At 31.2% G+C, this 27269-nt stretch overlaps 5 protein-coding genes and 2 long non-coding RNA genes across 7 annotated transcripts; 3 read left to right on the forward strand and 4 right to left on the reverse strand.

The window, feature by feature from the left end:
- Window positions 1-1812: 1812 nt before the first annotated feature.
- LOC107370625 (peptidyl-alpha-hydroxyglycine alpha-amidating lyase 2) lies at window positions 1813-5328 on the reverse strand. Its single transcript, XM_015938598.3, has 5 exons — window positions 4686-5328; window positions 4194-4606; window positions 3803-4110; window positions 2965-3061; window positions 1813-2647 (listed from the first exon to the last, which is right to left on the reverse strand). The coding sequence occupies exons 1-5, from the start codon at window positions 5021-5023 to the stop codon at window positions 2181-2183; spliced, it is 1623 nt and encodes a 540-aa protein (XP_015794084.1). The 5' UTR covers window positions 5024-5328; the 3' UTR covers window positions 1813-2180.
- Window positions 5329-5381: 53 nt separating this feature from the next.
- On the forward strand, window positions 5382-6144 carry LOC112539808 (uncharacterized). Its single transcript, XR_016198039.1, has 2 exons — window positions 5382-5556; window positions 5674-6144. It is a non-coding gene; the product is annotated as an uncharacterized LOC112539808 (long non-coding RNA).
- Window positions 6145-6434: 290 nt separating this feature from the next.
- On the forward strand, window positions 6435-16262 carry Myo61F (unconventional myosin 61F). The gene is made up of 12 exons (XM_015928942.3): window positions 6435-7019; window positions 7114-7229; window positions 7381-8313; window positions 8446-8551; window positions 8640-8720; window positions 8957-9094; window positions 9564-10364; window positions 10548-10652; window positions 11082-11259; window positions 14388-14677; window positions 15695-15801; window positions 15952-16262. The coding sequence occupies exons 1-12, from the start codon at window positions 6894-6896 to the stop codon at window positions 16073-16075; spliced, it is 3105 nt and encodes a 1034-aa protein (XP_015784428.1). The 5' UTR covers window positions 6435-6893; the 3' UTR covers window positions 16076-16262.
- A 1079-nt stretch (window positions 16263-17341) lies between these two features.
- On the reverse strand, window positions 17342-17871 carry LOC107361948 (uncharacterized). The gene is made up of 2 exons (XR_001568595.3): window positions 17673-17871; window positions 17342-17590 (listed from the first exon to the last, which is right to left on the reverse strand). It is a non-coding gene; the product is annotated as an uncharacterized LOC107361948 (long non-coding RNA).
- Window positions 17872-18001: 130 nt separating this feature from the next.
- Window positions 18002-24145, forward strand: LOC107361945 (USP6 N-terminal-like protein). Its single transcript, XM_015928907.3, has 13 exons — window positions 18002-18205; window positions 18582-18655; window positions 18841-18883; window positions 19037-19217; window positions 19787-19956; window positions 20121-20189; window positions 20555-20609; window positions 20742-20839; window positions 21000-21085; window positions 21194-21270; window positions 21736-21859; window positions 21938-22168; window positions 22894-24145. Exons 1-13 carry the CDS (start codon window positions 18131-18133, stop codon window positions 23048-23050), a joined length of 1440 nt encoding a protein of 479 aa, XP_015784393.1. The 5' UTR covers window positions 18002-18130; the 3' UTR covers window positions 23051-24145.
- Window positions 24050-25409, reverse strand: LOC107361947 (uncharacterized). The gene has a single exon (XM_015928910.3). The coding sequence runs from the start codon at window positions 24926-24928 to the stop codon at window positions 24332-24334; it is 597 nt and encodes a 198-aa protein (XP_015784396.1). The 5' UTR covers window positions 24929-25409; the 3' UTR covers window positions 24050-24331.
- Window positions 25403-27058, reverse strand: LOC107361946 (Golgi-associated plant pathogenesis-related protein 1-like). Its single transcript, XM_015928909.3, has 7 exons — window positions 26909-27058; window positions 26650-26846; window positions 26464-26581; window positions 26322-26399; window positions 26104-26249; window positions 25593-25619; window positions 25403-25529 (listed from the first exon to the last, which is right to left on the reverse strand). Exons 1-6 carry the CDS (start codon window positions 27009-27011, stop codon window positions 25611-25613), a joined length of 651 nt encoding a protein of 216 aa, XP_015784395.2. The 5' UTR covers window positions 27012-27058; the 3' UTR covers window positions 25403-25529; window positions 25593-25610.
- Window positions 27059-27269: the final 211 nt, after the last annotated feature.

A 27269-nucleotide genomic window follows, 5' to 3' on the forward strand; every position in this document is an offset into this window, starting at 1 on the left:
GACGGAAACATTACAGTTTGTGTAAAATGAATTTTATGAGCTAAACTCAGTTTGAAGATGATAAATACAAACAATAAATTTGATTAAAATACACGTTCGAATGCTAAAACAACAATTCATAGGTTCAGCCTTATGTTGATACATTTGTGAGAACCTGATCAAGGTTAAGGGTAAGGGTTAAAGGTATAAGGTTATGGGAAATTATTATAACGGATTACAACCAAATCATATGTAAGGTAACATAAGGCTATTTCCTATTATCTTAGGCCCACCTTCAAATATCAGATTCAACCAATAACTGAATGAATCAAACTAAAACTATCCTAGTCAAGAGCTGAACGAGTTAACTTTCCCTTTAACTCTTTCGATTCGTAACCTTCGAACCATGATTCTGACCTCCAAAAAGGCTCATCTAACCTTGGTTGACGAGAAAATCAGGTTAAAGGTTCCAAAGGGTTGAAAACCGATGTATTAAAAAGTATCTTCTTCAATAACTCCATAATATTCAATCAGGTTGGACCATTGCAGGCTCCTTTTTTGTTTTTCAATTAATTGGAATGGTCCTTACTCCTTGTTCATATTGTTTTAATATTTACAAAGACAATCAACTCATATTCTTGATCACTTTCAATTCAGAAACAAACGAAATTGTTCCCCAATTTATTATGAATAATTTTGCAAAGCTGAGTTTAATCAATCTTTTTACAAATGCTAATTACATTGTTTCAAATATTATTGATTTAAATTTTGTGTGATTTATGTATTTTCATAATAAAAAGCAATATCTTTAATAAAAATGAAAGAGTGAAAGTATTTCAGCCTTTGTATGTTGATACATTTGTGAGAAAACCTGATCAAGGCCAAGGGTAAGGGTTAAAGGTATAAGGTTATGGGAAACTATTATAACGGGTTACATCCAAATCATAAGTCAGACAACATAAGGTTATTTCCTATCATCTTAGGCCAACCCTTAAATATCAGATGCAACCAATAACCGAGTGAATCTATCCTAGTTAAGAGCTAAACGAGTTAACTTTCACTCTTAACTCTTTCGATTTGTAACCTTCGAACCATGATTCTGACCTCCAACTAGTCTCATTCAACCTTGGTTTGAGAAAAAATCAGGTTAAAGACTCCAAAGGGTTAAGCTTTTTCGGGCTTTGAGTCAACATCTTAATGCGGCCTTTAATATCGATCTCAATATCGATCGGTATTTTTAAGACTCTACAAAACCACCAAGTTTTCAAATCTCTTCTTGTTTTATTTTCTTAATTTGAGCAAATCGTTACCCGAATTACTCGAACAATTTGAAGAGGATAAATTAATCTGATTTTCTTGTTGTATTGCTGTTATTCAATGCACTTTTAACTTGATAATAATCACTTTTTCATCATCAAATATTGCACCATTTATTAGTAAACTGCCAAACAAAAATCATTATCAAAACGATGGTAATGATTATATACTAATCAAGTAGATCATGTAATTTGATTTGGTTTTGCCTTTTGACGGGGTCTGTTTTCCTACAACGATACAAACGCCTTTCACAGAAACTTGGCCTTTCTTCAAAGGTTCACCCAAAGAGGGTGTTGAAATTTTAGTCCGTCAGTTAGATTATAATCCAAACGAATATCGATTGGGTACAAGTAAAATTTTTATCCCTTTACCTCGAACTGCGTATCTATTGGAGTAAATGAAATAAATAAACATATTGACAAGATCAATCTTGATAGAAATCATGTCTGAAAATATCAATAACTGATAAAATAGCGAATTGAAATTGAAATATTGAAAAGGTCAAGAAAATATAAATTAATTTAAATATATTCATGTTTTATTATAAATTTCTTTCTTTTGTTTTAAATACGTTTGGTGGTCAGTCGTCCGGAATCTTTTAAAATCTTGAAAACAATTGTAACTGCAGTCAGTGTTTTTCACTTTTTTGACGTCAATTTGTTCCATGGAGATAAATGATAGTAAAAAACTGATAAAAAACAACTTCCTGAGAAGGAAATTTCGATGTTGCAAAAAGATGGATGAGTACATTTAGAGAACCAATTTCATCAGCTTTTTGTTGGCATCCAAATATAATTGAATCAGAGTAAAACTGCTATAATAATTGTGTGATTCATACCATATCATAATACATAAAGAAGTTATATATTTTTGATGATTTTGGTTTAAATTTTACGAATAGAACTAACATTGAACTCTTCAACTTCAGATTCACTGTGAATATCCCCATTGATTAGTTCTGCTTCATTATCACTCTCATCCATAGCTAATTGATTAAATCCAGATCTTTTAGGATCATGTAAAATCCTACCAAGGTTTAGCTCGTTCTTTGTAGCTTTGTAGCCCGTCACCCATCCTTTGATTTCCTGCAATGGCGAATAGCTACTAAGTCGAGAGGTTCTGCGACGAACAATTAAAATAATTATAATGACTGATATTATTAAAGGGACAAGCACCAAAAGTAGAGCTGGAGAACTTGATAAAGATGCAATCTTCGCTGGAATGAGTTGTGATTTAAGAATAAAAGTACGCGCTATGTTTAAGTTACTCGAATTCTTCAACGGCAACGATAATTTAGTCCCAGTTGCTCCATCAGAATTTTGTGATAAAATTGGGGATCCGATAGGCACTTCTGGAATGAAAATAATTTACATTATTAACTTGAATATGACAAGAACAGAAATGAAATGTGATTGAGACTTGCACCAATAACCTAAACAATTAGATATGTGCATATATTAATAAAATAGTACTTGTTGATCATCAACTTTGAAAATGAATATTTTGAGCTAAAGCTAACTTTTAAAAGGAATAAAAGCTTTTTGTAACAATAAATCTTTGTCAACGATCCGCAAATATTCAATGCCTCAACTTACTGGATAAAAGTTGAAAAAATTAAATTATATCAAAAAGTACTTAATATTATTCGACAGTCTAATTTGAACAAACCTTTTTCGAATCTCCAAAGACAATTTGGTCCAATTTCGACAATATATACACTTTTAGCATCTTTAGAAGCAACGATGTCATGGGGTTGCTTGAAATCCTGAAATAGATGTAAAGTTTAATTAGTAAGCTTTAAAGATCTTCACGCAAGAATAAAAAAGTTTCAGACTCAGAATAAAATAAAATCTGAAAGCAATGAATTTTTGTGAAATGATGGGAGTAGTAGAGGATGAAATTAGTTCATGACAATGAAACACATAATAAAAGAAAATCACACATCTGATAGGAAACTGATCGACTTGATAAAAAGCTTTCATTATTGAATTTTATTAGGCTAATGCTAAATAACAATCAAATATGAATTGGAAGAATTCATGAATACTTGTGAATAAATAAATTGATAAATATTTATCACATCTATGAAAAATTATCACTAGCTTTCAGCTAGGCTGCAACGTTAAATCACTAACGTCTTTGTCTAATTTTTTAATAGTTTAAAATACCTTGGCAAGATTTTACACTGTGATACACATAAAAACTATCAATAGACGCATTGTATTATACCACAGTTGACAAACCGAGTGTAATAAAGACTACCGGTTTAAAAGACATGATCTAAACTTTGAAATGATCAGAAAAAAACTATAAACGCATAAAGTTTTTTAGGGACATCTTGGCAGTAAGTTTAAGTTGAATCTTTAAAATAATAGCTTGAACACAAAAAAGAGGAATCACTGGTACTTGGAAAGATGCTAAAAGTGGTTGAAAGAAAAAGTGTTTTGTGAAAAAAATACAATTCTAGGGGTTATTTAATTGTAAAGTGATGATTTTATTAGCTTACCCCAAAAGAAGTCAAAAGTTCACGGGTTGTTAAGTTGAATAGGAAACCCTTGATTGGTGCTTCAGGATTAAAATAACTTCCACCATTCACAGCAAATAAAATACCTCCTCCAAAAGGTGAGTAAGAAATGGAGAAAAGTCGACCAGAAAACTCATTGATAGATATACTAAATATGAATTCACCTAATGGTGATTTAAAACATTGAATCCTTCCGTGTTCTCGATCAGCAACACAGACAGTGTTTGACTCTTCGATAAGTACAACTTTATGTACAATATTAAAAGTATTAACAGAAGGAGTGGGTGCAGCTGAAAGAAAATAAAAATAGTTAAACAATGAATTTGGTAGATTGAAGTTTGGAATGGTAAATAATTTTTTCTTGGTTATTTACCTGATTCAGGCTGACCCCACTGATTCAGAAGCTTGCCTTCACTGTTAAATCTAATGACCCTTGAGTTACAATAACCGTCAGCAACATAAAAATCTCCACTTCTCGAATCTATTGCTACACTAGTTGGCTTGCAAAAATGTTTATCGTCGTTTCCTGGAACAAATGCTTCACCTAACGCCATTTCAGGCTTATCTGAACCTTTAGCGACGAATTTGAACACTTGATGGAGTGCAACATCAGTCAACCAAACATATCCTTTGGTATCAAAGGTTAAGCCATGAGGTAGGTAAAAAAGATTAGCGCCCCAGCTGTAGACAAGCTTTCTTGTTTTGGGATCAATGGCTATTACAGTGGCGATGGGAATGGGTCCATCCGCAATTTGCTGGTAATGATTATTAAGATTATTAAAACTCCTATAAAAAAGTGAAAGAAATAAAAATGAGTAACCAACAATCTTTTAAGTTATTGTAACGTTAAAAATGAATTATTTACAGGTCATTCCATTTATGAGATCCTCTATGAAAGATAACAATATTGCCTTCAAGATCAATGTCAACTGCACTGATTTGACCCAGTTGAGCACCAATAACCGGCCATCCATATGTAAGGTTGTAATTAAAATTATTTAAACTTTTTTTCACCGATTTGGTCTGTCGCAGCTCCTTAGAACCTAGATCGATAGAGTTTTCACTGTTGTACTGGTTGACTAGATTCAAGGCATCCGATCTTTCAACTGGATCACAATCATGATAATTTAATAAAAAAATAAATAAAAATATTTTCTTGACTATCGAAGACACCATAGAAATAGAGATCCTTTCTCTGTTCATTATAGTAGATTCATGTTTTAAAATTTGCTTGATGATAAAGGTTATGACAGGTTTACTGATGGTTATGATGGGACGGTTGAAACAGATGGAAGCATAAAAACAATTAAAATGTGATAATAAACACTACACCCATTATTTTTACTGAATTTCCACAAAGAACAATTCACAAAGATAAATAAGACAAATAATAACAATTAGTTGAGTGATTAGAAGAACGATTTAATCAACAGATTGATTAGTTTTCACTCATGAAAAATATAAAAAGAGGAATGAAATTTTGTTGCAAACATTGCTGTAAACCTACAATGTAGCTTTAATGAGAAAAGGTATAAAAGGAAATAATGTGGCAAAAACGAACACCAGGTGTCACCAAAGTAAATACACAACATTAAAAAAAGTCACATTTCTAAGCAAAAAAACTGTTTTTCAAACAAAATAGATCAACTAAACTCAATATTAACTCGTAAACACATCAGAAAAACATCTGCGACCCCGAACTTGTTTTACATTGTGAGTAATATCGACTTTTCAAGGTAAGAGTTAAAATGTTAAAATTGCCAGTCCAAGTGACGAAGTTGTCAGTTTCATATTTGAATTGTGTTTCTAATCTTCTGCCAAATTGGTTTTGCTTTTATTTTCTTTACTTTCAGAAGGCGATTTCATCAAAAATGGCAGCCAAATTGATTATCTTCCTCTTTAATTGTTACTGTGAATTAAATAGTTACTGTGAACCCTCTCAAAATGTCACGTAGTCATAGTAACGAAATAAACAATTTAGTTTAATCCAGCTTTTTTGATTAATGAATTTTGAGAAGACTCTAATTATGTTTTTAATACGATATATTATACGAATCGTCTTTCAAAAACCTGTTAGCAAACACACCAAATCACAAAATCAAATTAAAATTAATTTTCTAATGTAAAATAAGATTCGTAGAAAGGCTATTTCACCTAAACATTATAGCTAAATAGCCAGAATGCTAATCCCACGACATGACAATATGAAAGGGTTCAAATTGACGAAAATATTACATTTTACGGAATCTGAATTTTCTGAGCTAAATTCAATTCGAAGATGAATACAAACAATATCAATTGAAATACGCGTTCGAATGCAAAAACAATGTTTATTTTTTTTCTTTTAAACTCAAGAGATGTTATTTAAAGAACGGTTACAGCCAGTCGCTAAACAGTCGGTCGGTCGATGCAAGTATCGACTAACTTCGGTGTCTAGTGATGTGATTTACAGAACTTTAACGAAACTACTCAACCTGATTAACTGAAGTTCAATGAAAAGCTTTCACCGTTATCGTTATCAACTAAATAAAAAGATGGCGTTAGTGTATAAAATGTGTTTGAAAAAAATTCACTGTTTGTAAGTTTGAAGGTGTGATCCGTGATCATTTGGTCGTTTATTGAATAATGAGCACAATCTGTCTTCTGCGGATTGAAATAAAATCAAATTGTTACGATTAATTTCTCTGCTATTCTAGACCATTTGGGTTATTTTTATTAGTGACATCATTCGTTTAAGTTTTTATACCCAAAATTTTTTGCCATTCAACATCTTTAACAATTTTTTACAGCAACCCAAGTAACTTTCTCTCATATTCTTTGTGTATATTTTGTTGTTTTTTACTTGCTTTGTAAATAAGTGAAACTTTTGCTGATCTCTGTTCATCCAGTACCCTGTTCTGCTTTTGGAGCTTTCAATTTTCTTACCAGAAAACTTGATTAAAATTTATCCTATGACATCAAATTGATACAAATACAGTCGTGTTACCAAAGGCTTAGCAAGTTGACCATCATTGTGTAACGTTTGTGACCCTTTTTTGTTTTATCGGATTTTTTTATTTTTACATACTTCAATATGGAAAACTCGTTAGGAGCTAGGGATAAAGTCGGTGTTCAAGACTTTGTCCTCCTTGAAAATCATCAAGATCCAGAAGCTTTTTTGGATAATCTGAAGAAACGATTCAAGGAAAACCTCATCTATGTAAGTCCATCTATTTATTATTATACTTTTCTTTATAATTATGTGTCCAGTTTATCGTCAATTTTGTTAATTTTTCTTTTCTATGGTTTCCCAGACCTACATAGGTCAAGTGCTTGTGTCTGTCAATCCATACAGAAGTTTGGATCTCTATTCAAATAATTTCATTGAACAATATAGAAATGTAAACTTTTATGAACTTCCTCCTCATATGTAAGTTTTCCATGAAACATTCACTCTTCTTGCCATCACTAATACAATATCATGTCACTCAATTTATTTTTGATTGATTGTCATCCTTGTGTTGGTTATTTTGTGTGGTTTCATTAGCTGATTTTTCTCTTTTTTTTCTTCTTCTTTCCAGTTTTGCTATTGCTGATACAGCTTATCGATTAATGAAAGATGAATGTCGTGATCAATGTATTCTGATATCGGGTGAAAGTGGCTCAGGTAAAACAGAAGCTTCCAAAAAGATTCTCAACTATCTTGCTGCAGCAAGTAAACATTTGGCAACAGTGGATAGAGTGAAAGACAAGCTAGTTCAATCAAATCCTGTATTGGAAGCTTTTGGTAATGCCAAAACCATTAAAAACGATAATTCATCTCGTTTTGGTAAATATATGGACATTGAATTTGATTACTTGGGTAATCCTAGAGGAGGACATATTACCAATTATTTGCTTGAGAAATCTCGTGTTATCCATCAAAACAAAGGTGAACGCAATTTTCACATTTTCTACCAACTTATTAGTGGAGTTGATGAAAAATTATTATCCAAATTACAATTACGGAGAGACCCATCCATGTATTATTACCTGAATCAAGGAGAAAGTTTTGATGTAACCGGAATTGATGATGCTCATCACTTTAACCTAGTCAAAAGTGCCCTTCAAGAATTTGATTTTACTTCAGAAGAAGAAGAATCATTGTTTTTCATTGTTGCCTCCATTCTGCATATGGGTAATATTGGTTTTCTTGAGGAAAACGGTGAGGCCATTATTGCACAACAAAAGCCCATTATAAGCCTGGCAAAGCTGTTAAAATGTGAAACAGAATCATTAAGACAGGCATTTACCAATAAAAGTATTGAAGTTCGCAATGAACTTGTTTCAACACCATTGAGCCGAGACCAGGCCATATATGCTCGAGATGCGTTAGCCAAAGCAATTTATGAAAGACTTTTCACATGGTTGGTCAAAAAGTTAAATTCATCGTTAGTCTCTAAAGAAAAATCTCCTGATCGATCAGTCATCGGTCTATTAGATATCTATGGTTTTGAAATATTTGAATCAAACAGGTAATTTTGTTTATTATGGCTTTTACTTCCATTGTTATTCTCAAATTGCCCATTGCTGATTACCCTAAATTATCTCAACCCAATCCAAATTTTACTAATTTTACTATTTTATTTGTTTCTTTCTTATATCAGTTTCGAGCAATTTTGTATTAATTATTGTAATGAAAAGCTTCAGCAGCTCTTCATCGAATTAACTCTCAAGTCTGAGCAAGAAGAGTATGAACGAGAAGAGATCAAGGTAAGTAATTTTGAGAATTTTTTGAAAACCAAAAAAAAGATCTTTTTACCAAAATTTCTAATGTAATTTATTTTCATTTCTTGATTAGTGGGAGCCAGTGGAGTACTTCAACAATCAGATTATTTGTGACTTGGTGGAGGAAAAATATAAAGGAATCATTTCTATATTGGTAAATAACAAATTATTAGAAATGAATTTTTACAATCAGAGAAAATTTTCATGGCCAATCTTTACTAATTTATTTTATTATTTCTTTTCCCTCGTGTTTTCCATGATGTTTTTTTTCATGTTATCAAATTTGGCATCTTTGCCAATGTTTTCATGAAATCATCTCTTCAATATGAACATCTGAATAACAAATCATTTCACTACCATTGGAAATTTAATTGACACCTTTCCATTCAGGATGAAGAGTGTTTACGTCCAGGAGATGCAAGTGATATAACTTTCCTTCATAAACTTGAAGACACCGTTGGCGATCACCCACACTTTACTACCCACAACTTGGCTGACAATAAGCTTAAAAAAACCATCGGGCGAAATGTAAGTGGCCAAAATTGAAGTCTTTGTGAATTACTGATTAATTGTCGTTGTTGATACAATGATCTTGAGGCCCAGTTTTCCCCCTTCCTCTTTAGTACAGCAAAACATCCGAAATGAAAGGAAGGAAAGTAGCATAGATAAAAATAAAGTAGTTATGGTGGTGATGAAGATGAGAATGGGTGGAAAATAAGAAGTAAATTAACTGAAAGACGAGTAATGTGAGATGATGAATAATGAAAGAGAGGAGAGTTAATTTGAAGAGGATAAATTAATCTGATTTTTCTTGTTGTATTGCTGTTATTCAATGCACTTTTAACTTGATAATAATCACTTTTTTTCATCATCAAATATTGCACCATTTATTAGTAAACTGCCAAACAAAAATCATTAAAATAACGATAGTAATGATGATATAATTTGAACTTATTTTTTTCATTGTTTACTATTTTTTTATCTTTTCCATTTTTAGGAATTCCGATTAACTCACTATGCTGGTGAGGTTACCTACAAAGTTGATGGATTCTTGGATAAAAATAATGATTCATTGTACCGTGATCTAAAGAAAGCTATGTCAACATCAAATGATGTAATTATCAAGAAATTGTTTCCTGAAAGTGAGGTTCATTCAAAGAAAAGACCTGAAACAGCAATAACCCAATTCAAGAATAGTTTAAACAACTTAATGGAAACGCTTTTATCCAAAGAACCCTGGTATGTTCGATGTATCAAACCTAATGACCATAAGCGTCAAGGAATCTTCGATGAATCAATTGTTCGACATCAAGTTAAATATCTGGGTTTAATGGAAAACTTGCGAGTCCGAAGAGCTGGATTCGCCTATCGACGGAGTTATGATGTTTTCCTACAACGATACAAATGCCTTTCACAGGAAACTTGGCCTTTCTTCAAAGGTTCACCCAAAGAGGGTGTTGAAATTTTAGTCCGTCAGTTAGATTATAATCCAAATGAATATCGATTGGGTACAAGTAAAATTTTTATCCGTTTACCTCGAACTCTGTTTGAGACAGAAGATGCTTTTCAAAAAAAGAAACACCAATTAGCTGCTTATATTCAAGCTCATGTTCGCGGTTACTTTCAACGTCAAAAGTATCATCAAATTAGACGGTCAGCATTATTAATTCAATCCTATTGGAGACGTGAACTTGCCATACGGTTATTAGCCAAACGAAGGAAAGCCGCCTTTATTATTAGAAAATTTATCAAGGGATTCATCACACGAAATCAAGAATTGAATGATTGTAACCGTGAGGTAAGTTCAATTTTATTTCATTATTGTCATCTTCAAATTTTCAATTGCACTAACAATTGACTTTGAATGTGAAAAGCAAAGTCAACCAACACTCACTGTGAATTAACATGAACTCATTTTATTTACCTTCAATCTTTTTTTCTCTCTCTCACTCACTTTTCCATCACCTTCATTTATAACCAGTTTGTGATCAATGTCCGACGTGAATGGCTAGCTAGACTTGCCCATCAGCTACCTAAATCATTATTGGAAAGGACTTGGCCCACTCCTCCCTCTATTTGTGCAGAGGTTTGTAATTGAACAATTGAACGGCAATATTACCAAGAAGTGAGGAAAGAGCGCAAGCAAAAAATAACTTTAATCATTTAGCTAATTGTTGACCAATGCCGGCTGCTTTTTGTAGCTACTTTGGTCATCTCTTCATGCTCAGTAGTCTGTTATAGTTGAGTGATAGGTTAAACAATCAGCTGCCGGTCATTCTTCCCCAACCTCCCACTGCAAGACTTTACTAATTTTTATTTGTTTGCTGTTTTTTCCCTTCGTCTCAACAACCTGCATATATTGACCTTATTGTCTCTCGTCACTTGGTCTTTGCCCTCACCTTTCATCGCTAAATTTTTGGACCACCATTTAACTAAACCGTTGTTAAACTGGTAATAAACTTCTCACCTTTATCAATCATTTTCACAACCCAAAAAATGTAACTTCAATCTTAAGGCTTCTATCATTTTGAGAGACTTACATACCAAATGGATGGTAAACAAATATTGGAAAAGTATAGACGAACAACGGAAAACATTAATGGAGGAAAAGGTTTTAGCGGAAAAGCTGTTCAAGGGACGAAAATCTAATTACCAAACAAGCATAGTTGAAGTTTTCCAACAATTAAGACCAAGTATGTAATTGTTACTTAAAGACAAAAGCCAAGTGTGATAAAATAGAGTCACTTGCTTAGCGCATGAAAAATGGTCAATTTTCTAGCCCAGTTTGCTGACCGTTTGGGCCGTGAAAACGTCAAGCTCATTTCCATCAGAGTGCGAAGTTTAAGCTGAAATTAAAAAATTGAAGCTATTGAATTAGTTACAAGCATTATCATGCCAATCATTCAAGTTTATCCTCATAGTTGCTCCTTCAGTTAACAAAAAAAATATGGCAACGTCTCTCATTAAGTTAATCATTATCTCGATTAAGAAGGCTGAAAAAAGGGCCGAGTTGAACTGAATGATGTCAAAGAAGACTTGAAAGGTTAGCTGAAAATGCTTGTTAATAAAAGTGAATTGGATTTACCAAAGAATTGAAAATTTTTGAAAATGATCAAGTTCAATAGCCTAAGGATTGTTTGCCTTTTTTTTGCTTAACTTGTCAATCTTTTTGAAAATTTTTTCTTCAAAAGGAAAAGTTGAAATTGGTTGAGAATGTCTCATGAATGGTGTTTAGTTCAGATCAGAATCCATAGTTTACTTGAATCTAAAACATTGTCAACCTTTTCTCTCAAAATTTCAGATTACTTTCATTAGTACGGAACAGTTGAATCTAATCATGATTTTGGAAAAATCTTCGAATGATTGATTTATATTTATATTTATTTTCTCCTGAATCATGATTAAGTTTACTTGATTGAACTTTTCAATTGTTGTTATTGTTTGCTATTGTGAGTTGATAATTTTGTTGCTATTCAAACAAACGGTTGATTGAAACTTGTTTACACAATTTACTTGGTTACAAATCGATAACATAAAATCTGATGTGAGAATTTCATTTTTTTATATTCTCTTCATTAATCCATTGTTCTTGAGGTGATATTTTGATCAGAGAATTTTTTCTAATCTTTCAAGCAAGTTAATCAAAATCCAGTTAAGTTCATCTTCCTCTTGTTTCAACCCATTGTTTCATTGTTCAGCCAAAATACTGTTTCCAAAGTTACACCGATTTCTGATTTCTTGAACCGATAATCATTAAACCAGCCAAATCTTCATCTTGAATATCAACTGATTTCAGATTAGTAATTTGATTAACAAAAAAGAGGTTGTTAATAATATAATCTTTATCATCAAAAAAGCCATTTGTTTTCCCATTGAGCTGTTAATGCTAAAAGTAGAGATTTTATGATTAAGGAGAAGCCAAAAAGTAGGAATGGTTGATTTGAATGAAATGATTCTAATCATCACAGCTATTATTATTACAATAAGCTTGATATAGTCAAGTCAACATGTATTTATATATTTGATTGTTTCAATAATCAGGTGAAAAATATTGTTAATAAACATCAAGTTCACCTAAATAGTGAGTAAATATGTTGACTCTATTATTATGATTATTAATTTACTGAGCCAATATTAGTAAATTGTAAGTTGACCTCAGTTTTTACGGTGACCGAGTAAATTACCCATCATAATGTCACCTTTTCATTTACTAATTTAACACTCCTTATTAACTTGCCATCCCCAATGGCGTAAATAATTAACGCTTAACTGTCCTTAATTTTTTTTGTTGTCAAATTATATATTTTTTGTTTTCATATTCAACTGTTGAACAAGATGATATTTAACATCCCGTAAACATCCTTTTTATTAGGTTAATTGATTCCGTCCTTAATCATCATAGAAACAAATCAACAGTTTTGCAGACTAATTTAAATTATTAACTTATGGATGATTTGTGTGTTGTTATTGTTAACAATTATCGACAATTCAAGGTTAACCCTGAACTGTATAATTTCATGATGATCTTGAAAGTGAAAAAATCATATTCATTTCAAATGATATTTTAGATTTATTAATGTGTTGAACAAAAATCAAAAGCTTACCATGAAATTTACTAGTAAAGTTGAAGGATAAAATTTACCTTGATAATGACAATTTCATCTCGTATTTACACTTTGAAGACAATTTTTGGCAACAAGAGCACAAATGACTCTGACTCAATGCTCATTGAACTCATCATCCCATAACCTATTAATAGTTGGATAATGATTATGTTGTAATGCTAATGATATAAAGGTATATCTAAACTTGTATCATTTGGATTAAGATTGTAAACATTAATGTTATAGATTAAATATTAATGTCAATGTATTAGGCATGGATTTGCCTTGAACATTAACAAGTGTACAAAAAATATAACTACATTTGCAGGATTTCACATGAGAGATGAGAGACTTTTTTTAGAGATTTTTCACCCGAAAAAAAGTCAACTCAATATAACCCATCTAAAGAAAGACAAATCTTTCTACTTTTTGGTACTTATTGGCAAAAAGCCTGAACTTTCTCCCTTTGTATTAATCATCATTATCATTTTGATTCTCATAATTTTACGAAGTCTTAGAAACTTGCTCAAGTTGACTTTCTCTGAATCATTTGATTATTTTATTCAAAACCTGAACACATTATTACTTTGAAAGATCTCTTCATTTCTGGTAAAGGCAATTTTTGAAGGTTCAAAAATCTAATTCTGTTTGTTCATCAATCAGTTAACCTTTTTGAGTTTGAAAAAATAAGCCCAACGGAATGATCAATGAATATATCATGGCTAGATTAACAGCTAAATCATCATCCTGCTATTTACATGATTTACAATCTTATCCTTGATAGTTTACCATTCAATTTGTATTAGTAATAATTTTACTTAATCTTTTTCAACAGTTAACCTATTAATAATGAATGAGGAAAAGCACATGAATTGCTCGATTTCAATGAAAACCTTTCATATTAATTAAATCATAACTTTATCTCAAAGTGATCAACTAATATCATCATAGCTGATGACAACTGTGAGATGAGATATTTTAAGAGACTGTTACTTTGTCAATTGATTGCCAAAAAGTTGACTAAAGCTTCTTGACGATATTTCAAGATTAAAAGGTTCATTTAGGAGGACAGAAAAATTGAATAAAATAAGCTTTATGAATATTAATTGTGCAAAGCAATGACTGGTTAAATGGTTAAACTCATTGACTTAAAATATTTACTTTAACATTGTATTGAACTATTGACTAATTTACTTTCTTTGTTTTCCCCTTAATAGATGATCATTTGGATTCTCAAACTCTTGAAATGTTTACCCATGAATTGAAACAATCAAAGGATGAAGAAACTGTTTACGCCGCTGGTTTAATCAAATATGATCGTAATGGTTACAAACCTCGCCATCGAGATCTTATACTGACAAACAAAGCTTTATACATATTGAGCTGGGAAAAAAAGTGGAAACTTAAACATCGAATACCTTATAAGAAAATTTCTTCTCTTCATGTCACCGATCTTTCCGATGGACTGATTGTTGTTAAATTTCCTATCGATTCGAAAGAGGATAAGGTTTCGTATCTTTCCTGGCTCATATTTCCCGTTTCCTATTTGGTTTTCAATTTTTACCTTCAAACTTCAATCTAATCTCTCAAGCAAACTCAATCAATTTGTTTTCCTCTAAACACATCCGATGAAGATTGATTCATTTGCTCTCTTCATCACTAATAGTTGACTTGGATTGAAGTCTCCAGGTGAAACAAATGATTCACTGATGAAAGAGTTGATCATTTCATTCCCTGAAGTCGTCCTCTTGATAATTATGGTCCATCTTGTATCAAGTATTTACTGATATCTAGTTATGTGAAACTTGTTCAACTTCACTATGATATCAATTGCTGCAATGATTAGGAAGCTTTTTAATGACTCTGTGAGATTTGTATCTCTTTCAACAACTAGAAATATATTATTAGGCTGAATAATTGGATGATTAACCTTTGAATTGATTCAGCTCTATTTTTTGGTTCATTATGTTGAATATTTTCCTATTTTCTCTGCCATTTTACAATATTTTATGATGACTTTTCAATTTACTATGATTTGATTGGTATTTAACTGTTTTTAAGCAACCTTTTGTAACCATTTTATTTGTCTAGCTAGTTTTTATCATTTACTTGATCAGTTTAACATCCAGAATATTTGAATATTCATAGAATTTAGTTTTTAGATAAATTGCTATTCCTCATCTTTTGCTGTCTGGTTAGTTAGATAATAATCATCGTATCTCATTTCAAGATTTCAGCATTCAAATATCAGAAAATTACTTGATCTCGATTACCATATCTAAATAGATCTGGAAATTATCCAAAAGTGTGAAGCTCAAGATTTCCATTGCTAGCCATTAATCGTATCAAACAAAATTAACAATCAGCTTTAATTTCTCATTGCAGTTTTATCAAATTAGAATCATGTTTCTTTGTTTTTCTTGGGTTCAGATTGAAAAGATTGAAGAAATTAAGTTAACATTGAAACAAATTTCTTTCAAATTGTCTCTTATTCTCATTTTAAAATTTTTATTTTCTATTGCAGGGTGATCTCATTCTAGATTGTGGATCCAATATAATTGAAATTTGTACCAAAATAGTCAAAGTATCCGGTCTGGATAATAATGTGCTCAAAATTGAGTCATCTGGAAGGTAAAGTGAATCTATTATGAATAAAATTTGTACAGCTTTTCAAAATCAATTTGATGCACAAATATGTGTGAATGCATTTGCTTTTGAAAAGTCAATGTTTTTATATTAATTTTTCATAATTAAACTAATCAATTATTTATTTTTTTGTAGCATGAATCATGAGCATAATGGTAAACAGGGTAGAATCTGTTTTGTACAAGGAGACAAGAATGAAATAATCAAAGGAAAGGACGGCTCTTTACTGGTGATCGGTTCTTTCAATTCATACCACTGAAACCAGAAACATGTTCAAATGTACTATTCATTTTTTATCATCGCCTTGCTTCCATGGATTGACAGACTTTGATGATAGATATTATCTCCATTCTGTTTGTTCTTTGTATGGTCTCTACGATTTAAAACAAACAATAATAAGAAACAAAGTCAAAAATCAAAATCAGTGAAATTACTGACCCATAAAACTATTGTCTAATTATTTGTAATAATGGATGAACATCTCTTCGATCCATTGCACGTATAACTCTAGTTGTTACCATTTTTAAGAGCTACAAAATAACTAACTATATATTTAAGAAATTAAGACAAAAACAAAAAATGAATCTAAGTTGTTTAATGTGAAAATCACCCAATCGCCGAGTTTTCTAAGTAAATCGTGTTTTGTGAAAACCTATTATTGGATCAAATGAAGTCATACATTAACTTTTAATCAAAGTTATGTTCAGACTGAAAATTTGAAGTTTATTTAGTTATGATAAGTTTTCATAAGATAGTACCCGGAATAACTCAAAGCCATTGGTTAATGTTAAATGAATTTCCGGAATGTCAAGACTTTCCTGTGTAGGAAATTGAGATTTCATAGATAAATCCAACTGAAAGGTTTGAAATTTGAATATCGATTGTCGCACAGATGGTTCTTTCGATCGGATTAATATTGAGTTTTCGAAATTGCCAAAGCTTTTCTGATATTATCTAACGAGAAAACTAGTGACAAATATTTGAAAAGAAATATTAATATACTTATTGAATGAAATATTCATATCAACTATTAAAATAACAAATTGCAGCACGAATGAGATTTTGAGGTTCGCATGAGATTTGTAAAAGTCGCAAAATTGAGTATGAAAGAGTAGCTAAGAATTAAAATTTCTAGCTAGCTAATTTATTTCGTTAGACAATGGACTTATTAATATGTTAATTTTTCATCGAGCTAGTTGTTGCTTGTAGATAATTCTCAATTAAAGCTAAAGATTGAATCCATCCAATAAAAACAAAACAAGGCGAGAAAACCAAAAGCATTCAGTAAATGGATAGATAGCCCTTGAAGTTAAGAGAATATTCGTTTATTAGGCTAAATGAATCCGTTCATGAATCATTATGGAAACAGACAGTGAGTTAGTAGACTCATTCAGATCACTATTACATTAGAAATTCCCAAGTTGTCGTTCATTTTTCAACGTTCCCTAATTAAGGATGAGTTAAAGCTAATTCGAATTTCATCCCAATTTCCTTTCGTAAGACATTTATAAAAAAACTCATGAAATCAGTCAACAATTATAATTTAATCTAAAAATGTTCTATCAAGGTAGATTGAAAAAGGTGAAATAACATTGCCCAAAATAGTTTAAATTACACAGTGAAGCAATTCTCAGAGAGCGACAACTTTGGAATCTTGACTGTAATTATGACTCGGGCTCCTAGAAATTCATTTTTTATCTTCGCCTTGCTTCCATGGATAGGTAGACTTTGGTGATAAATCTTCTCTCCATCTTGTTTGCTCTTTGTATGGTCTCTATAATTGAAAACAAATAATAATAATCATCATCAATTCATACATTAAAATCAGCAATATGTATACAAGTTAAATTACTTACCCCATAAAACCATTGTCTAATTACTTGTAATAAAGGATGAACGTCCCTTCTATCCATTGCACGTAAAACTCTAGTTGATGTTACCATTTTGAAGAGCTATTAAACAGCTAACTATTCAATAAGGAACTTGAAACAATTAACAAAAAAAGAAATCCAAACAAAATTAAACACCAATCAGGGTTTGTTTTGAATGTCAACGAGACTGGATTAGAAGATATTCAGTATCCGATATTGAACAATATTTATCGAATATATCGATATTTTTAATTCGATGTATCGGTAAAGAAGGCAGATAATTAAGGCTTGTCATTTTGTGTTGCAGAATCTTTTGACTCTATTCAGCTCAGCAATAACATCTAAACATACAATCATCTCTTGGTTTAATATTTATTTTTTGGTTAAATTAAATCTCTTTAGATTTTTATATTTTGCTTTTATTTATGTGTACAATCAGATGAATGGATGAACATCGAATTGATCCCGACGAGGAGCGTCGGACAATCGTGGAAAGATATACAAAGGGCAGAGAAAAGGTAAGATAGATTTTATGTTTTGATGAATGTACTCATATTTAACATAATATGCTTAATAAATTTTACCTTTCCAATCTTGTTAAGTCTAGTCTTTTCATCCTCTTTTTTGTTTCTATTTTATTTTAGTATATTTAGACATTATTGGTTGTTAGTTAATTTGTAACTTCTTTTGTGACATCATTCTATTAGCTCGTCTCTCACCTGTTTTACTTTAATTTGTCATTAAATCAACTTCCTTATCTTTAGTATTGAAATCACCGCTTAACTCGTTTTCAGATCTTTATACTGTTTTACTGGATATTTAAATGTTCCTGTATCTTCATTATTGTAAGCTAATTTATCAGTGATATCTTGTTTTTGAATCTATTATATACAGATTCGTGATCAAATTGGTGATTGGGAAGACCCACAAAACCTGGTCCTTTTCACGGACCGTTATGGATTCATCCAGTGAGTTATTGTGGACTAGTTTACTGTTCTTTAAATTGCCCTTGGCTTTATTAACGGACTCATGCCCCTTGGCATTGTTTAATTCATGTTTTTTTGGTTACTCTTTATCCTAACATCTTTCATAACTTCTCTTACTAAATCACTATTCTCTTTTTTCTTCATTCCCTTCTATTTCCAATCAACAGTGATCAACAGCTTCCACCTCGTTTAAGTAAACATGAAGCAAAGGTAATGAATTGATTTATTCCTCTAATTTGTTTTTTCATTCATTGCAGTATTTTATGCCTGTTACATTTCATTGGATAACTCATCATGATTACCCCAATGTTTTTTTATGCCTCATATTAATCTTTTGTGTTTTTTGTTTCATCTTTTAAATAGGTTAGACAAAAGGAAATTTCCCGGACTAGTAAATGGCTCAAAATGCTCGAGCAATGGGACAAATATTTTCCAAACTCAGAAAAATTAAGAAAAAGAGTGTACAAAGGTATACCGAATTCTCTTCGTGGTGAAGTATGGACCAGGTTAATGGAAGTACCTCAAGTGAAAAAAGAGCAAGAAGGTAGATTTATCTCTACTAATCATCTTTATTCTGATCCAATGTTCTACCTCCTCAAACTAAACGAAATTTTCGTTCATACCAAACAGCCTTTAGTAAACCTAAAAAGATATTATCTCAATGCTGAATTTTAATTAGGGTTAATTTTCTATCGAGTTTATCTATGATTAGTGATCACTAGTACAACAGCAATTTTATAATTGAAGGTGTTTGAATCAAATGACAAATACCATCATATCTGTTGATACCATTGTCAGATAATTCATTATCGTTTTATTTTATGTTTGCTAAATTACCTCTGCCCTGCAGTTTTTATACTGTCTATGGAACGCTTCATTTGGCAATGGTATCAGAGATGAATGGAAACTAGAGAAATGAGATTATGAAAGAAGAAATATATTGCGTGTATTTTTAGCCTTGAATCTAGACTTCACTAGTTCCATTTGTTAATGAAAACAGGAATTATCTTTTCGAGATTAGTTAACAATTTCGTTTTCCCATACATTTTCATTCCTTATAACAATAAGTAAATTTTGTGTTGTAATTTTTTCTTACTATTTGTATTTCAACAGGTCGTTACCAAGAACTTCTTGACTATGGACTCTACAACTCCAAAGATATTAGACAAATCGATTTAGATATCAACCGAACTTTCAGAAATAATGATATGTTCAGAGACAGATTCAATGCAAAACAACAAGAATTATTCAGAATACTGGTTGCCTACAGTGTATACAATAAGGTAACACAATGTTTAATTTAAAATTATCTCCTTTCAAAATTTCCCTCTCGTTTGTTTTTTTGTTTATTTTAACAACCTTTTAACAAAACAAACAGCAATTAATTTCTGTGCTAAACCTTGTTTACTAATAATTTCATTTTTTTCGTCACTTTTTTAACATCCAGGAGATTGGTTATACTCAAGGAATGTCTCAGATTGCTGCCCTTCTGTTGATGTACACTTCAAATGAAGAAGTAAGATTATTGAAATTGTACATAAACTTTAGTTTGAATTAGAGACAAATTTTCTTAACTGTTTTTTATCATTCAAATTCAGTTTAGATTTCTTTTGGTCTATTTTTACGTTTAACCGTTTGTTTTTATTTTAAAAATCCCTATTCGATATCATCATCTATTATTAACCTTAAATGTCAGTCTACTTAAAACCATTAATCATTTCTTCAAACATTCGTTTGGTACTTTTTATCTTGCGAACTTGACCTCATAATTTTGAAAATACATAATACAACTAAACTTATTTTTTCTATTCTTACGTATTACTAATTGAATCTTTTTACATCATATTTTGTTGTCAATATTATCGTTTTGGTGTATAACAGGATGCATTCTGGTCATTAGATCGTCTCATGTCAGGAGAGAAATATGCTATGCATGGTAAGCAAAAGCATTTAATCAAATTTTCCATACAAATCAAAGTCAATTATATATTGGATAATGCAACTTGAACTATTTTATTAACCACACTAATAATTGAACTATTTTTCCTTTATGTTCTCCAATATTTAGGTTTTTTCATTGACGGTTTTCCTAAATTGCAGCGATTTGCTGATCATCACGATAAAATTCTGAAAAAATTCCTCCCACGAGTCTATAAGCATTTCAAAGTAAGCCTCTTTAACAATTCCATTTTCTTATACCGATTATCATGATAATCATCAAATTATCATGATCATCAATGTCCTTGTTATCTTAATTATTACCACTATTATTACTGTCATTAATTTGTAATTTTAATCTTTCTTCTTCTTTCACCCTTTCTACCAGAAATTTGACATAAATGCTACTTTATATACTCTTAAATGGTTTTTCCAATGTTTTCTCGACCGAGTCCCTTTCTCGTTAACATTAAGGTAGTTACCATGAACTGCTCTGATTGAGGCATTCAATTTCATCGATGTCTATCTTTCTTTCTATTTCTCTTTCTCTCCTTAACTCATCATAACCCTTCTGTATCACAGGATTTGGGACTGCTTCATGTTAGATGGCGAGATGATACTTACCTGTTTTAGTTACACTCTTCTTAAATTACACAAAAGTAAGGAACTTGTTTGATCAAAAACTGTTTTTAATCGATTTACTTTTAACCTGAAGTTAACTCTTAACTTTTAATTTGAATTGATGCCGATTTCTGTATAATTGCAATTTTTTGTGTAATTTGTGTGATGTGAGTGTTATACCAATTCAACTCGTTGATTGTTTTAAACTTAAACACAACTCAAAAAAGCTAAAACATGTCACCATTTAGGTATTTTTTACTATTTTTGTTTTTGCTCAATTTCTTGTGTAATTTCTTCGGTTTAGTTGATAGCAATACTTTGTAGGCTCATTTTTCAAAAAAACGGTGAAACTTTTCTGTTTAGTGTTTGATTTGTGTAAAAGTGTGAGTTTACTCATTGAGATTGGTAAACAGCCAAAAATTTATCGTAATTGAGTCCAAATTTTAATACAATGACTTGTCCAATGCTAAATTTTAACATCTACTTTCTCAATCCTTTTACAGGATCCATTCTCGACAAGAGCATGGAAGATTTAATATCATTCCTTCAAATAGATTTGGAAAAGGATTTTGGATACTTGGATGACCAAGCGATCCGAGAACTTCAAATTGCTATAAATGAATTGAGGTATTTTCATCTAATGTCCTTCTTTGATTATTGAAATCGGATAATAACTTTATTCGTTTGTGAATCTTTGTTCTTCAGAAAACAAAAAATGGAGTCACCCGCAAAAACAAATACAGATGCCGAGAAGCCAACCAGACCGTTCGGCATGCTGTTACAAGCCGATAATGTATCAATAATGACCGGAACCGATGATAGAAGCATCGCTGGCAGTATTAATTTGAAAAATTCTGATTCAGTTTCGTTGGCTCAAACTTCTAGAACTAGTAGTGAAGTGGATCAAAATGAACTGGAAAACACTGAGCTGGATGAGTATGTTTCAAAATGAGCTTGAAAAGCTCGTCCTTTGAAGATATTTGTAGCAAGCTTAGAAAACCAAGACCAAAGAAAAGATTTATATTGAGCTGATCTTTAATGGTTCAAAACAAATTTTTCAACAATTTAGTGTTGTATATCTTTATCATCACCAGTCGATCATCAACATCATCATTTCAGTACATATCAATTAAACAAACCGGCTTATCGTTCTTCTTCATCGCCGTATATTGCAAGGTCTTGAAAAGAGAGGAAGAAAATGAGGAAAAGCAATGAATTTCTTATTCTGCAATATATATTTAAGAGAAACTGAAAGAACATGAAGATAAAGCTGAAGGAGAAGATAATTAATCTAGCAAGAGTTCATTTAAGTTTTATAGGCGTTGAACTACAATTTTTGAAAGATGAACTTCATCACAACTTGATACTGATTTTGTATACACATCTGTATAGTTTAACCTTTGCTTACACGTCAAGTTGTTTTTTGTCTCTTCAATTTAAGTGAAACTGAATCAAGTAATGCAAAAAAGTCCATTTATATCATTAGTTTAAGTTTTATTGCAGACTTGATGATAAACATTGAATGTAATTTCGACTTAAGTAAAAAGATGCTTGGATATTATGATCAAACTTTAATCTTTTAATTTATTATCTTGTTCGATGCTGTTTAATCTCATACAATTAATCAATCATACTAATCCTTTTTTTCTCTTTCTTTTTAGCGTTGAAGTCAACGATTTCTGTAAAATTCAAAGATCTTGCTCTATTTATGATAATGTAGATATCAATGAAAGCATCGAAGCTGCCAAGAGGTTGAGTGAATTAACAACAAACTCAGATCAACGTGGTTTTTTCAAATTGCAAATAACTTTAAGCTAGCCAACTCATGTTAACTGTTTGCGAATCCCAGCACCAGCAACTACAAAAAATGGGCGACAACACTTTCTTTTTCCTATAAAAACGTCATCGCTATACCATACGCTTCATACCAAATATTAAACACCAAACCATCAAATCAATCGTTATCGGATCAGTTATATTTCTAAAGGAAATTAAACATCACTCATACTCTGCCAATAATGATAAAGAAACTAAACGAATAATCAATTTATAAAAGTGTAACTCACAAAAAATTATATATAGATAATAAGCTCATGAATACATCCCCAGCAATTAAAAGAAGAAACAAAACAAATCAAGAAATAATATTCTGAGAAAGCAAAAATGATAATAACTAGATTTAAATATTTTTTAATTTCTCCTAGACTATTGTTAATCTTATATCATGTTTATCATGGTTCCTTCAATGCGGAGAAAAACCAAAGATCTTTTGAAAGTGCAAAAATTCAAACTCCAATAACTTCAGTTTTGAGTTCAAGCAAATAACCAATTTGTGTACGTCAAAAATTATTCAGTTTCAAGATGTGCGGTTTATTAAATCCGATTTAAAGTGTATTTTTGATTGGGTGAGAAAGACAATCAATATCTAATGGCTTGAATGGCTGGATAATTAAAATGGGTGGCCTGGTTTTAAAGCGATCAAGGATTGAGCGGATATCTGCTTTTTGATGTCCCACAGAATTCAAGAATTGGTGAAAATGGTCGTTCAATAAATTCAATTCAATCATTAAGGAGATGAACTTGAATTGCTTGTTCAAAAAATGTCAGTGATTAACGGTCCAAAAATCAAAATTGATCAAGTTAATTGTAATTTGGTTGTAAAGATTGAAGTGAAAATGGAAACAAATGATCTTTTCCTCAACAAAAAAAGACTGTGTTAATTTTTCCATTAACATTTACTCATCATCTTTTACTGTTTGTTAAATAATTCACCCGATAATTTAATCAACCATTGTTTATTGATTTCATCCAAGTAGATCACATTTAATTAAATAATTTATTATAATTTCAATTTTTGCAATTTTGAATGAACACTGTCAAATACAATTAAATCTTTGGTTTTTTCATCGTAAATGCTAGACAGTTTTATTTCAACCGATTGACTTTAGGATTGTGATTGACGGGTTCGCTCTGGAAAGTATCTTGAGATTCAACGAAAAAATAAAATTAATAATTATCTGAATAACAGCATTAAAGGATCAAGTTTTTCAATAGTCAGTCTTTTCCTGGTCAAGATATTAAATAATAAAAGTGGAAATGTTAAACACAGGAATCAATCTCTTCTTGATATCTAAGGGATAGATAATCGGCAGCATCGGCAAACTGGTGAAGTATCGTATGAAGTGCTTGTAAATGTTGCCGAAATGCTTGAGCTAGGTGAACAGTTGTATCATCCAATTCTTTATCTCGAGCATAAGAATCAACCTCATAATCAGTTTCAAAATCAGATGACGATGAAGTGTTAGAACATATTGAGCCAAGAGATCCATCTGAAGGTTGGCGACTATGTTTGCCAGATACTTTACCAAAAGCTCCTCCACCAGTTAATAAGGTTACTCCTAAAGAAGCAGATAATCGGTTGCTACCAACAGTACTTGATTTATCTCTAACAGGAGTACAACATTCATCTACAGTAACATGGTTTAAAGGTGCAATACTCGAAGGTCCCCAAAGTAGGTCCTCTTTCACATCATTCAACATTACGTAGAAGCTATACAAATCGACGTTTAATAAACAGGGTGGAATTGAACCAGTTTGCCTGAGTATTTTATTACCAACAACATCCATGTCTTTCAACTTGGAAGGCACCAGCACTGTAGAGTTCATCTTGTTGACCGATTTAACAAACCTATCCATAATGAGAATAGATGATTTAAACAATTAATTAATAGCACATTAGTAACATCAAAATAAAATTGTCAAACTGTAAAATAATCTGATGATTCGTAGAGTTCAAAACAGTACAGACATCTATTATCCATTTTTGTCATAGTTGAGATGTCGTGGCTAAAATTCAACAAATCAAGTTGATTGTCTTTAGGAAAATTAATTGATAAAAGAGATACAATGCAATGTAATTTAAAGAATCTAAATTACACAGCTAATTGCGATCTTTGTACTATTCGAGTCAAATTTAATTCATGTTTATAAAGCCATACTGACTGCTTTCATATACCTTAAGATTGAAGCTAATACGCACTTCAATCCAAAATACATGAAATGAAAAGTTCAATCGTATTTTAATTTTATCCCTTTAAAATGTCAAATTAAAAGAGTGACAATAAGCAAAATGACCAGAAAAATTGAATATTGAATAAAAACTGAAACCGATTTGGATGATATTGAGATTTAATAAAATTAACATGTAAACATTGAAAACGTAACAACAATAATGATCTGGTTTTTAATTAAAAGTCTAAAAATGGTTGATCATAGAGATGTAATTGTTCACTCCAATCTGTAAAATTTAAAACAGATAAATAAAATTAGTTTTTAAATAAATGTGAAATCAGTTACATACCTGACTCGATGAATTATTTCAAGATTTCTGAGAGTCCAACCACAAAATCATGGAACAATAAAAACATGAAAAAATATTAGTGAATTAACATTAAATTTAGCATTATCGTTTAAATGGAATGGTCACAAAACAAAAGACCAAAAAATGGAATTTAAATTGATACTCCAACTCAAGCCAGCCTGAGATAGTTTATAAATTATGATTTCTAAAATATTTAAAAATTGAACATTTTAAGAGTTTTTCTCAGAAAATAGTTCAATATTAAAATGAATCAACTTGACCGCGTTTGAGCTAAAAAAAATGAGTATTTAATCTTGACTAGTACTGATAAAATCTAACAATTTTAAGTAAAAAATGAATCTCGATTGTAAATGAGTATTGAAAATTGTAGTTACAATAAAATTGTAATCACACACACAATGGCAACCATAAATGAGACATTTTTTTGAAGCCAACTTAAATCACCTGAATTATAAGATTCAGTTACCGATTCAGTTACGGATTCAGTTACCTTAACGGGTAAAACATTTTCTTTGAATCTTCCCAAATAATTTCCCGCAGGATTGTAATTGCAGACAATAAAAGTTCCCCTTGAGCTTGAGCTTTTACCAATTCCAAGTTGCTTTGAACCTTTCCAGATGACCTGAGTAAAATGTCCTAAGGTTGGCCCAAAGTAAGATAAAAGTAAAGTTAAGATGAAGAAGTAAAAGACGCTTTCTGGTTACTTACCAGTTCCACTTTTAAAAGTTGCCTGATCATAACTGTACATTGATATTTCATCGTACCAAGCCTTAACTGGAGTTTCACCTGTAAACATGAAAATGGTAATTGATGAATGCTCAGAACATTGAGCAAGAAAATATGAACTTACCATCGATATCAGACAAAGATATCCAGTAAATGTTTTCCCCATATTTATTATTGGGTCGATGAGATATGCTTCCAACTGAGGCTAAATGGTCGGCCCAATCTTGTGCCACTTCACTCAGCTAATGTAATTTGTTTAATGGTTGAAAAGGTTGTTGGATTATTGAAGTTAATGGACAAAAAGACTTACCTTGCTATCGATTGTCAGTGGTTCAACTCCGTGAAGTGATCGATAATAATTGTGTTTCTTCAAACATTCAGCGTCAAAGGTTGCTCGACCCTCACTAGTTTTTGTCTTTGATTCACTTGAATCGGCCCAATCAATTGACCAATCAATATCAGAGTACAACTCTCTTTTATTGACAAGTCTTGACTCATTTCCAGTCGCTACAAGATTGGAAATAGAAGTTGATCAAAAATGAAAGATTATTAAATGTTAGTCTAATTACCATGTTGGTTGAGGCTTTGAACCATTGTTCGAGTCTCTCCATCTTCAATTATAAGGACTAGGATAAAGATGAATCCAAGGCAGGTTGAAATAGACTTGAACATGATGAGTTGACAGAAGCTTGGAAACAATTGATTACTTGAAAAGCAAATTACAGTTTGATCTTCCAGAGCAATTTTCAGCTTAAAAATGTTTTCCAGTTTTATCATTGACAATAACAGTTCATGATAAGCAGCTGAAATGGCTAAATATGGCAAATTTTAGATAAAAATATCACTTTAAAAGGTAAATTGATAGGTAAACCATATGTAATGTTTTATACTTATTTAGATGGTTTTAAATCAAACACGATTTGTAATCGA

The sequence above is a fragment of the Tetranychus urticae genome, chromosome 1, assembly GCF_039701765.1.
Source record: "Tetranychus urticae isolate SD_2017Ah chromosome 1, NJAU_TeUrti_SD_1.0, whole genome shotgun sequence".
In the NCBI taxonomy this organism is placed as follows: Eukaryota; Metazoa; Arthropoda; class Arachnida; order Trombidiformes; family Tetranychidae; genus Tetranychus; species Tetranychus urticae.